The sequence below is a fragment of the Tauraco erythrolophus genome, chromosome 19 (assembly GCF_009769465.1).
Source record: "Tauraco erythrolophus isolate bTauEry1 chromosome 19, bTauEry1.pri, whole genome shotgun sequence".
NCBI classification, from domain to species: Eukaryota; Metazoa; Chordata; class Aves; order Musophagiformes; family Musophagidae; genus Tauraco; species Tauraco erythrolophus.
In genome coordinates, this window is record NC_141483.1 from 16,043,086 (window position 1) to 16,056,151 (window position 13,066).

Here is a 13,066-nt window from a genome sequence, read left to right on the forward strand (position 1 = left end):
GAGCGTGCGGCTCGGCAACGAGGGCTGCGAGCAGAGGTCAGACCTTGGATGCGGCTCAGCTCCATCCCCCACGTGCCTTTGACCCAGCTGGGGCTGACGCTGTCTGTGCCTCAGTTTCCCCCTCCACAAAAGACTGCAACTTACGTCTTGCACAACGGGCGTTTACCTACAGCGCTCAAGCATGCTTCAGTTGGAAGTATTATTGTTCATAAAATTAAATCGGTTCAATTCTTACCATGTAGGGCTATGCTGATATTTTATATATGTTAAAAAAAAATCAGTGCATTCAGTGTCAAATTAATGGAGACAATGAGTACAACGAAACTACTGCAGGCAACACAAGCTGTGACAAAGCTCTGACCTCCTGCATACGCCATCAGTACCAAACACACCAGGTTATGAGCACGAGGCGGTGCCTGTCCTGGTCAGTCACATGTACCATTTCTGGTCTGATCTGTGGCAAAAAAGCAAAGAAACCAGAAAAGCGCAGGTTGGTCCCGGCACTGCCAACAGCTGCCCCGAGCAGAGCTCGTGCCACTGCCTTTTGCTCAGTTGATAACATCCCTTAAATCAGGCGAGATCGAATAAACAGGAGGTTGGCAAAAGGACTGCACGTGACTGGACCATTCAGCAAAACTACCCGGACAGCAAGGCCCAGAGGACGCTCAACCACTGCTTCTAACTCCTCACTACCTACAACCACGTCCCCCCGCTGCATCCGCCCCGGGGCCAGCGGCGACACGCTGCAGCTCCCACGCTCCCGCACCGTGCAGCTCAGCAACTGAAGACACATCCCAGCTCCAGTACAGCCCGTCCTCCGCACTTCGCAGGACTTCGAACTGTCAGTTCATTGGTTTTAAGGAATTGCTTCCACCTCGCACTTCTACGAGCATGTGAAAAAGTAAGGCCCAAGCGGCTGAGAACAACTCCGGGGCGAAGCACCAGCTGCAGGGAGCAAACCAGAGGAAAAGGATGGGTGGCACCAACCAAGTCACGGCACTTCTCCGTAAAGGAGGATTTCTCTTTAAACGAGATCTGAAACGCTGGATGCAGCGTTCACGGAGAGGTCTCTTCCTGGTAGCGCAGGGCGTGCATCCCTGACCTCAGGAAGCCTGAAAAACCTGTTCTCTTGAATGCAGCTGGAAAAAGTAAAAACAAAGAAGCCAGCCACTGGGCCTGCACGCCGGCACAGGAATGCCATCGGACCGTGAACGCTGCCTAAATTTTCAGCCGTAAGCGCTGAAGCGCGGTAGCCTGTGTCCAGGCATGTGTTTCGCTGGGGTCACTCCAAGACCCTCCCGCGGGAAGGGGCAGGAGCTGCAGGAGGCGGCGGAGCTGCGGCCGCAGCCACCCCGGCAGCGCTGGCGCCCGCTCCGGCAGGCGCGGCACCCCCCAGCTCAGCAGCCCCCACGAGTTTGCTGGACAGGAGTCAAAGCTAAACACGCGTTTAGCTGAACTGGGACTTCGGGAATCGCAGGCAGAGAGGCATCTCCTGGAGCGGGGGCTGACAATTACTGTTCTACCAGGAGATGTTTTACTGGGGACGGTGATATTTTTTGCAGGGACAGGGGAGAGCTCCGAGCTTTCGGCAGCGCACACCTACACAGGGGACAGAACATCCCATCCTCGTGCTCCAAGCCAAGCGAGCCAACTGCTCCAGAACGGGCAAAAATCCTCATGCTCGTGGCAGCTCCAGCTTCAATACAAAGCAAAATAATACTAAAAACCAAGGTTCAAAACTCCCAAATTTATCAAAGTCAAGTCACTGGCCAGACCTGTAAGAGAAAAATCAATCCATGCACGGTTAATAAGAGCACATTCAAATAACATTCCAAACACTGTGAATCTCTCTGAAGCCACACATGATCGAGGGTGAGGATTTCAGACCAGCCCCTGCTTCGGCATTTTAGGCAGAGTTCCCTCTCTCTTGGTGTCTACTGAGAACGTTACTTCAAAATAACTAAAGGCCCAGCACAACCATCACAGATAAAATACAAAGCAGTCTCCAAACTCCATCCCTTGAGGAGGGACACATTTTGTGAATTCACGACAGCGGTAATAAATAACCCTAGAGAGGCTGACCTTTATTTCACAGCTAAAACCTCAATCTCCAGTGATGTTATTAAGCTTCAGGGAGCAGAGGAAAGCGAGCTGGCCGAGCGGGTGGGACGGCTCGCACGCCCTGCACACAGAGGATACACAAATAATGGGCAGCGTTACGCAAAACCACAGGAGTGTCGGATCATCGTGTCAGGCGTGGTTTCATCTGGTTTGCTTCCAACTTTCTTCTCGAATGAGCATTATCTATCACGGGCAGGAAAGTATGGTTTTCCTTTTATTGTGTGCACCTAGTAACACTGTTCTTCAACGCATGGCAAAAACAGGGCCTCGAATGAGGGGGTCTAGCACGGGGTCTCGCTGCCCTGGCAGATTAGGAAACGGGGACCCTGGGCATACAGTCCCCCACATGCCTCTGCTCGGGCCGTGCCCTGACCACTGCCACTGCACCAGGACGGCCGCAGCGGGAGCCAGGGCACCCCGCAGATGTGGGCACGGGATGCTGCATCCTGCTTCCATCAGCAGCGTCTTCCTTCAGCTAAAAACAGGCAAAAAGGGCAGCGTGTGGCAGTGCCGCCGGCTCCGGGGACACCACTGGCGATGGACCCAGCCCCAACTGCGGGAGCGCGGGCACGAGGCTTGCGGTGGTCTGGGGGATTTTTTCCTCCAGCAGTGATACAAAAAGAAAAGGGACCTGTGGGAGCACCAGCAGGAGGCTGCGGCCACGCTGGGGAGCAGCCCCTGCTCCTCCCCGCAGCAGAGCAGGAGCCCGGGCGTTCTGCGCAGACCATAACGACTCTGAATTATTAAGCAAACTTCCTGTTAGACTTATTTAGAAAAACATCTCTAGACCTTCCCCGGCTGTGTCTGAACCAGCCCGTTCATGACAGAGCTCTGTCTCTGGCCTTCCCAAGGTAAATACAGGAACGAGCATCCTCGCCGCACGGGGGGAGGTGGGGAGCAAACGAGGCTGAACGTTATTAACGGCAGAACATCATTTTCTCAGGAAAGGGCAGGCTCATCGCCTGAATATTCAACAGAGCATTAACGGTTTCGTTTGTATGTGACTGGCAGAAGCTGGGTGTCAATATAATATATAATATAATGATGACCATTTCGCTTTAACCGGCATTTATTCCTGAACTGCTGTTCTTCAGGATCACCATTGTAATAAGCACTGAACAAAGCAAAACAGAAAAAAAAAAAAAAAAAGAAAAAGAAAAACAAAGCAAATGAGGAAGAAGAGGAGGAGGAGGATCTTTGTCTTATTATGACATACGTGACTTGGACATACGCTGAGATGAAAAAGGAAAAGGCCTCATCTATAAATGTATGCCAAGGTTACAGAATAATGGGAAAAAGTGGTCTAGCAGGAAAATCTTAAGCAAAAGTGTGCTAACTGCAGAAGGGTTAACACTGGTAACATACTGTGGCAGAAGATTAAAAAAAAGTTGAGGTTTACTTTAAATTAACCCTTTCCAGTCCATATGCCACTAAGCAGGTACCAACCTAGAAAAATAGTCCACCTAGCAGTAGCGGCCCTTTGAAATTAAAAAGAAGAAAAAAAATAATAATTTCTTTTGTTCAAGTCAGGGCAGCCACAAAAGTCCCAAATCTGTTGGAGATGTCCGAGTGCAGGGACCTCCACGTCGGCACCGCAGTCCGGCCCTTCGCCTCGCCCACGTCGTCCGTGCAGTGGACCGAGAGGCACTGCAGGTGGCTGCCCGTCTGCGCCGCGGCCGAGGTCTTGCTCGGGGGAAGGTCGTGGGCTGGAAAGGGTTCACAGAGAGAGCGTTAGAGAACCGCGCCGCGCAACCCCGGCACCGCACACGACACGGCCCGCGCACTGCGCCCGTCTTCGCCCCACCGGCCCGTGCCCCGGCTCCCGTGCCCACGGCGTCCCCGTTACAGCTCCCTCTTCCCACCCATAGCGAGCTCCTCCGGCTGATTTTCACCATGCCAGAAAAACACCAAAACCCCTCTTTCACACGCACTTGTTTTACCCAGCAGCACGTTCCAGCGCTGGGGACGCACACATGACTGAGTTCGCGTGTCCCGCGCTGTAGCACAACTGGGAGTTTGCTCTCCTCCTGCACCCTCCACTACCTGAAATTGGTACTGAAGCTTCCCCAAGCAGGAAACCAGCCCCGCACCCTCGGCGTCCTCCAGGTCATTCCCATCGTCGGTCTCTTACAGGCACAGATCTCCCTGTTCACCTCTTTTAATGGTGTATCACAATAACATTTTTCTTATCATTTCTCCATATTAAGATTTTGCATCATCTGTAGCCACCGTTACTTTTTGCTAACCACAGAAATTAAACACTTTAACCAAAACATCCTAAATGACGTCCCAGGCCTTTCTCCTCTGTGTTTTACAGTTAATAGGAAGCGTAGCTAGAATTGTTCCTTCCAAAGTACACTACCATGTACTCATGACTCACTCCCACTGTCACTCCATTGATTTTCACAGAATCATAGAATCACAGAATGGTTTGGGTTGGAAGGGACCTCAAAGATCATCCAGTTCCAAACCCCCTGCCATGGGCAGGGACACCCTCTACTACACCAGGTTGCTCAAAGCCCCATCCAACCTGGCCTTGAACACTTCCAGGGACGGGGCTTTCATTCTTAATACTTTCAGTAATCTCTCTCATCTTCAAAATTTGCCTTGGTGCACGCACCCTCTCCCTGCCCGGCGCAGCCAGGCACATCTTCCTTTCATCACCTTCTTCCTCGCCAAGATCAATCACTCCTTTAGTTCTTCTCCACCGCTTGTGGTCAAATCAACAAAAAAAGCCCGAAGACAAAGCCCCCCAAACGTCATCCCTCTCCTCGTAACCCCGTAGGCCCTCGGCAGCCCCTCCGCGGGCCCTTCTCCCCGGCTCCGGAAGGGCAAGGCAGTGGCAGAGCAGCCCGGTGCAGGCTGGGGCTGCCTCCCCGACCCCCGGGAGGAGCCGGCCCGGGAACACGGGAAACCCTCTCGGAGCGAAGGCACCCTGGAACCCGCTGCTTCTGCCGGGAGGATGCCCAAGCCGATGCAGACAGCCCCCCCGGCCCTGGATAAAACCCAGTGCGTAAACAGAAGGGTGCAAGGTGAGACGAAAAAAGCCAACAGCACCCTGACCGACAGCCCGCGCTGCCTCTCGCCACCGTCTCGTCCGCGTGCGCCCAGACACCAGCGGCAGGAGCAGACCCCGACACGGGGCCGTACGGGCTCCGACCGACCCCGGGAGCCCGCTTCGCGCCGGGCTGAGGGCGATGTGGAGTGTGGCAAACGTGCCAAAGAATGGCTGTGAACATTGAACCTCCTCAGGAGTTTTCTTCACATCATCTTTCCGCCGCCCCACGAGGCCGAGCGCTGCGGGTTCACCACACCTCCCGGAGCACGTGGGATCAGCTTCATTTCATCAGCCGCTACACCCGAGACAAAACAGGAACTCAAAAGCTCCATTACACGATCACAGTGACATCAAAAAACAATGTTAAACCAGTCTGGAAGCCCCTGATTTAAACTGGAAAATGCTTTTAATGCTTGATTATAGGATGTCAAGAGATGCTCGTATTCAAAACAGTATCATAACACCACACAGAGAAACTAATTAGAACCTGGGGATGTGATGCCGGGAGCGATGGGAGAAGGAACGCAGCTCCAGAGCAGCGCTGCCGCCTGCTCAGCCACGCACTGCATCAGTGTAACCATGTGCAAACCCAACACAAAGCTCCGTTGCACACCTCCGCCTGGCACAGCCACGCTCGGGGCGTGCGTCTCTGCACGACGCCCTCGCCCGCCGCGCCAACAACGAACCCAACGTCAGCAGCTCACGGACGCTCACCTTCTCTAAGCTCCAACGCGGGCCACAGTCCTGGTGGTTGGCGTTGGGGTTTTTTGGCAGTTTTGGTCAATAAGCAGCACCGGAGCAGAGCTGAAGCACAGCAGAGCTCACGGCGTACTGCCCACACCGGTGTTGGTGCACAGAGGCAGCGCTGGCCCCGCTGCCTTCACCCCACGACGCAACTTCTGCTCGTGGTTCCTGCTGCCCCTGAGCCTCACCACCCCAGACCCGCTCCCTCCCTGCACGGTCTGCGCTGCCTCTGATGACCACAGGCGGTTTTCACCGGCCCGCAGGGGTGATTCCACCTTGGCCCAAAGGAGGGACATTCCTGCGGCGGCGCGGGGCACCGGCACCCGACAGGGCGGCTCCACCAGCGCAGGGCTGCCCACTGCGGGGTGCACACCAGTGGATCCCACGCTGGCTTTATGGTGCTGCTTCAGGAAAATCACAGGGCAAAAAAAGACTAAACAAATGCTACTTGGTGAAGCATTCAATTTCAACTTACTATCCTAAATGTAAATGTATCTGAATAACTTTTTATTTGTAAAACGCTTAAAACTCCAATGAGATTGCAGAGAATTGAGAAAGGGAAACATTTTTCTTACTGGTATGTGCGCACATCCCTCACAGCGCACACAGTACCCAGTGTGTTTTATTCTTAGGTCTCCCTGAGCGCACAGGACATGCTGGTCTCGGCACAGGAAAAGCCAGCGCCGTGAGATTAGTCTTTGTGACAGCAGCTTTCTTCCTCTGCCGCAGAGAAAGAGGAAAGAGTCCCTCTGCTGAACTGCTGTCAGCAGGGGCCAGGCATCTCCGCGGCGGTTCTGCAAGGAGCATTTTCCGCAGGGCCCAGGGGACCGGCCCCTCGGCTCAGGACACCCACAGAAGAGGCAGAGACCGCACGTTCCCAGGGCAGGACCCAGCACCCGGCTGCGCGTGCCCGGCTGGGATCAGAGCCGGAGCTCGCCACGCTGTGCTGGCGCAGGCAGCGACGTCTGCATTGGCCGTGCACGCACCGCCGACACCCAGAAAGGATCGGGTCCTCAGCCAACGCTTAAGTGAGGAAGGTCACATGCCACAAGCATCTAAAGAACAAGCTAGGCTCATCTACTTGTAAATCGGCAAATTATTTCTAAAATATTTGCTGTGGATCCAATTCATGAGCAAACTACTGATCAAGGAATCAATGCAGAATCTATCGCACAGCGATGAACAGGATTTGAGGCAAACCCAGGTAAACGAGGTGAGCAGGACCTGATCCTAAGGTGGTGAAGTTAACGCTAATTGCCACTGTTCCCACGATGCCGAACTCCACACCACGGTGTGGGAGCTCAAGCTCTCTTGGTCTATTGTTAAGAGCACAGAAAACGACACGTTGGAATCCAAAACAAAGAGGCGAGAGCTTGCAGTGAGGCTTGCATTGGCCAAGCGTTCTCAAAGCCAATCTGGAGGGAAACATTCAGTGCAATTTATTTCTTCTAATGTTTCTGTCTTGAGAAAGCTACCATGCTTTTCTGAAAAAAACCTTTGTATTGAAAAAATGAAAGTTGCGCTGACCCACCTGATGAGAATGACGGGTCTTAAGCATGAGATAGTGCGTGATGCTTGCCCAAGACAGCAATACTCGCCCAAGAGACCTGTTTCACCAGCCCACCTCGCTGCCTCGCAGCCTCCCTCAGCAGTGGTGCCCCAGCATCCACCTTCTGCAGCGCACGCAGTCCCCAGGGGTACTGGCATTAGAGACTGAGGGGCCTCTGCAGCTTAAAATTAGTCACGTAATGCAAGATGGTGTCATCATGTCATTGCCTCGCAGTTGCCAAGTTTCAGACAAATCACTGTCAGTCATGAAGTACACCTAATTGAACGCAAGGAATCTTCAAACAAATTATGCTTTAACTGCACAACTGCCTCTATTAGCAACTACTGCAAGAGAGTTGTGTTACTAATAAAAGCAATACCCTTGTAATAAGAGCCTTCTTCCATACCCAAGATCTCAAGATGGTTCGAGTGGAGACTTCTCCAAACCAGAGGACGTGACACAACAGAACCTTGGGCAGATGCAAGTAAAACCACTCGGTTTGCAGGATAGCGTGTGCCACTTGGAAATGGCACGTGTTGATGTAGAGACAGGAGATAAATCGCCCTATGTAAGCACACGTGTTCCCTCGGAAGGCATGAAACTCAAAGCAATAAAGTGACCAAAGACCAAAACGAGTCTGAAAACGGCTCAACCGTGACAGTGTCCTCATCCCAAAAAGCTGCGATTAGTGCACATCCTGGCCGTGGCAGCCTCCACGACTCCCGTATATGATGGTGGGTGTCACACCAGGGAGGACAGTCACCTGCAGAGGAAAAGCCACCAAGCTGCCTGGGACAGTGGCAGGGCTCCTTCGGTGCACCCGGCGCCCACCCGTCGGCAGCAGCACCTCCTCACGCACTGCAGCCGGGTGAAGTCGCAGTGGGCCTAAAAGCCAGTTACTGCATGGATCGAGCTTAAATTTCCAGCACTAGAAACTACTTCTTCCTTTTACCTGGATTACAGTGGCCCATCCTACCGTTATCCCGTCCAGAGCAGCAACCCATAGTCCGTATTGCAGCGGAAGGTAAAGACGCGGAAAGCCCGGCACCGCGTACTGTGCCAAACTGCTCACAGCACAGAAAATTCCTGCAATAATCGCTGAATGCCCTGGAAGTTAACACGAGGTTTGATTAATATTATTAGCTCAGCTTGCATACAGGCACTTCCAAGAGCCAGCCACAATGTCTGGAAGAGCCAGGTGGCTATGGCAAAGGAATACCTGCAAACGTTCATCGGAACATGGAAGTGAATCAAGTCCGGCCGCTCTCACAGCCCTCGCACGCCTGCTCAGCCGATATTCCAGCAAGTTTGTTTATTGCGGTTCAAGCTGTATGGTTTAGGCAAATATTTCGATGCATTCTCTGACTAGTTTGCTAACGTTCATCGATCACAACGCAAAAGCAAAGGGAAGAATCATACGGAAACACCGGGCTGATCCCGGGGCAGAGGCGGCTGCACACACGGACAGCTTCACATTCCCAAAAGACTCAAAAAGCTTTTTGTCTTATAAATAATATTAAAGTTTGCTTTCAGGTAACAGCTCTACAGGAAGCTTTTGAAGAGGCTTTCCCCACACGAACACGCTTCCATCTCCAGGTCCCAAACGGGCTGCCAGCCCGCGACAGGCTCCCCCAGCCTCTCCCGCGCCCGACTCCTCTGCTGTGACCCCCCGTTTCCGAAGCCTCTCTCCCCCTGCCCTGCGGTGCGCAGGCACACACGCCTCCGCGGAGAGAAGGCGGCTGTTTGCTCGTTCGCACAGCGCTAGCGGCAGCGCGGTCACTCACACGGGAGCCCGCAGCAGGGACACAGGGAGCAGACGAGGGGTTCTGCTACCCCCAAAAATTCAAAGCATACACCACGGACTGCTTTTTCACACCAACACAGGAAAACCACATTTCTCTCCAGGAGATTAGATCCTGACTCTCCTCGCTCCTGCAGACACCATGTCTACACACTTCCATTCCCTCCAGCATCCTTCTCACTCCCGCTTTCTCCTTAGCCCACATTAAGCCGCTATGTAAAGCCTCTTTCCTCATGTGGCATCTTCACACGCACTCTTTAAAAACAAACATGTTCTCTTAACTGTGACGACCCCACCAAACACCACACAAATCCAGATGTGTCCTGGTTTTTAGGTAAGCTAATCCCATTAAAAACGAGTTCACCTGCAATGCTAGAACGCATGACATGCATCATCTTGTGAGAGAGGAGATGAATTGAGGGAGGGATGATGGGTAGTCAAGGCAACCGTGGATGCTACACAGAGGCACTGGCAGTTTATGCTGCCCTTCAGGTGCTGCTCATGCCATTCCTCTTGTTTTCGCTAAAACCACCGCCAACAAAAGGAACGGGAGACAGCGAGAAGCAGGAGCGAGAGCGCAGTCACAGTCTGGTAGGGGTCTGGTTGGGAATGGGTTCCACTCCACATTTCAGCGTTCCTGCGAGATCGAAGTGACAAACAGGAGGTGAAGATCCCTGGAACGGCTCCTTGCCCCAGGGCTCGTCCCTTACACTTCTTCACCGGCTCTGACAAAGCCTCAGCCGCCCGCGCTGCCCAGGGTCCGGCCGCCCGGCACGGCACGGCCCCACCGCCACCGCCCTCGATGGCCAGTCGAGCGTGAAGCCCCCGGATTGCTACTGATCCTGCTAAGGCTAAATCAGAGGATTTGGCCAAAACCACTCTATTCCCCGATCAGAGATCAGTTTCCCTTCACCATCTGATAACCACTCTGAAAGGATGCATTAATAGGCTTCTGCTCATTCTGTGCCCGTTAAGTAGAGGCCGAGCTACCGTAAGAGGGAATAGATTTGAGTAATGATCTCTTATGAGGCAGCAAACCTACATATAGTGTTTAAAATTATTCCCTTAGGACAAGATGTTTTTCACCAAATCTCCCACATGACAGTTTGACATATTGGTTCAGGCACATAGCTCTGCATTTGTACACACTACAGAATCATCTTTTTCAGTTTTCAAGAAAATAAGGTCTGAAAACATTTCATGTTTCCCTGCACACTGGACCTAGTCTCCACAGATTAATTTACTCCTAAAATTGCATTTTTAAACACATCTAGTCCATTGGTGTTGATCAACACATGAGCCACCTCCTCCCCCACCGAGGCACCACTGACAAAATCCTGGACAAAAGCATTTTCCTGACCCGGCAGCGCATGGCAGTGCACCTAAGCACACGTTTTGCATTTGTTTATAAACACAAATGTGTCACCTGCCACCTGCTTTCTCCCTGAAACTTGCACTGCTGCCAGTTTTTTTCACCTCCGGCATCCTGTACCCACTCTGGACTGGATCTGTCTCTTCTGCTCTAAGTCTCTCGGGGCAAAGGCTGTCTCTGTCTCTGGGCTCTGTGCAGCACCGAGCACTCTGCCCACACTCCCTGAAAAGCTCCATGACTGAAACCTTCCTCTTACTCTGATTTTACTTTTTCATTTATTTTATTTAAGTCATGCAATTTTTAAAGCCCATAACATGCTTAAAGGTGCCACCCTCCTCAATATGAGCATTAAAGGAAAAGTCAGAAGCGTTTGTCGCTACGAACAGCTGGTGCCAAGGACTCGCAATGGTGAGCACAGCCGAAACGGGGACGAGGTGATTCCCCTCTTGGCTGACACGGAACGCCGTGCGGAGATACCCCAACTCCAGGGTATCGGCCACCTCTCGCTCATTAACATTTCAAGAAGCCCACAGATTTATTGCTGAGACCCAGCCAGCTGAGCCGCGCTGCCAAAGCCCTTCTCACAAAGGAGGGAAGTAGTCGCAAACTTGTGCACACACTGAGCACCGTCCCGCAGCACTGAGCACCGTCCCGCAGCACTGAGCACCGTCCCGCAGCACTAACACAGCCCGTGAACCACGACTACGGCGTTTGACTTTGCCGCGTATAGACCAGACACCGCTCACCTGAAGGCACGGCATGGCACGGCACTGCCGTCCCCACTCGCTCGGGCTGTGCCCATTTCCCCTTAACGCTGAGCGGTGCCCACCCCTCCATCAGGTCTGGCAACATCCCCTGATCCTCCAAGCCTCTTTCCCCACAGACAGCGCTATGAACTGGAGGTGCCTGCGACTCTAAAGGGAGCGTGTATCAGCCCTTGCTGCAAGGATGTTTATTTTGCTTTCAGAGGTCTCAGAGCTGGCACAGAGCTCCTTCGGCACTTGCTGCTCGCACAGGATTTAGATAACAGGAGACAGAGAGCTTGCCGCAAATATGTGGGGTTTTTTTCCTCCCTTGACCTCTTTTCATGCTCCTGTTTCACCAGGAGCAATGGAAGGATGCGCATGGCACGACGGGGTGGCTGCCCAAACCCAGCGACAGGGGTTTGTTGTTATGGCCATAGGGCTACAGCCAGACTGCAGCGTCCTACCCCGCAGCTCCAGCAGCACGCCGGGGTGGACATCGCCTGGGGACAAACCCAGGCTGTAAGCCACATGCCAGCGTCTGAAGAAACTGGTGGAAACACCATTAAGTAGGAAAAACACTAGCTCTATCAGTGGAAAAGGCAGCAGTCATCTTACACGTAGCATGACCTTGAAGGTGCAGAATGAACGACGTGTGGATAAGGAGAACAACATCGCTGTGTTCCCTCCACCCTGCCAGGATGAGACAAGAAAGGGGGGGACACACAGCTCCCCACTTGGCTGCCCACCGCCCAGCAGAGAGCAGCACGCCTCCATGGCTTTACAGGAAAGGGTGGAACTGCCTATACCTATTTATTTCTCTGGGAGCCACCGTTCAATTACTGCTTTCCAACTCCACGACTCTTTGAGAAGCAGCATAAGCTCTGCGTCTGAGGGGGGGAGCCAGAAGCTCCGTACCCTGGGACAGCCCTCGCTCCTGTGCCCTGCCTGACAGCCGCGGGGACAACGGACTGGGTTTAACTCATATCCTTCCTCTCTTTTGGCCACCTCCAGTTCCTCTTTTCCGCTTAACACACGAGTTCTCACGCTGGCTTTACTGCGAAACACGCAAACCGCAGAGGGGAACTCTGCCTGCCCCCCTCGCAACGGGGCCAATGTCGGGGTTTTGGTTCTCACACAATAAAAGACCGTTCTGGCAAACCAGGGCCCATCACAACGGCAGCGCTGCAGGGCTGCTTTCTGCTAGCCGGGTCCTGCCCTCCCCGCGCAGGCAAACCACGGCTCAGGTGGAAACCTGAGCTGATGACAGCCAAACCTTCAACCATGGTCTATGCCAACCCAATCAACCCAACCACCCGGCTCTGAACTGTCTGTTGGGCTCCCCAGTGCCATTGCTGATGCTGTGCTCCACTGAGCTGTGCCGTACGAGGACCTATGACCCTGCCCAAGTGACGAAAACTGGCCGTAAAAATCAAACCAAACCAACTGCCACCAACGCTTAGACCGTTTCTGGCCGCTTTCAAGAGAAAACAAACATCAACTTCAATCCGTCCCCACACAGCCAACTTGACGCTCCCAATGTCCACGTGCTGCCATCCAGGACAGTGAATCCTCTGGGAGCTCTGAGTTATTTTCGGGCCCTGTCCTTCTGCCCCTACAAAAAAACCAAGCTCTGCGGCTCATCTCGCAGGAGTCAACTGTCTAAATCCCACCCCCC

At 53.2% G+C, this 13,066-nt stretch overlaps 1 protein-coding gene across 2 annotated transcripts in view; it reads right to left on the reverse strand.

Moving 5' to 3' along the window:
* Positions 1-13,066, reverse strand: part of MN1 (MN1 proto-oncogene, transcriptional regulator) — a 105,026-nt gene that overhangs the window by 66,880 nt on the left and 25,080 nt on the right. Inside the window, exon 2 of one of the 2 annotated variants that reach the window (XM_086623628.1) lies at positions 3,406-3,827. The exons of the other annotated variant lie outside the window; for it this stretch is intronic. Within the exon in view, the coding sequence (XP_086479754.1) occupies positions 3,643-3,827 (185 nt within the window). The 3' untranslated portion in view covers positions 3,406-3,642. Of the gene's footprint in view, positions 1-3,405; positions 3,828-13,066 lie in introns of those variants that run through there. 2 annotated transcript variants of the gene reach the window in all.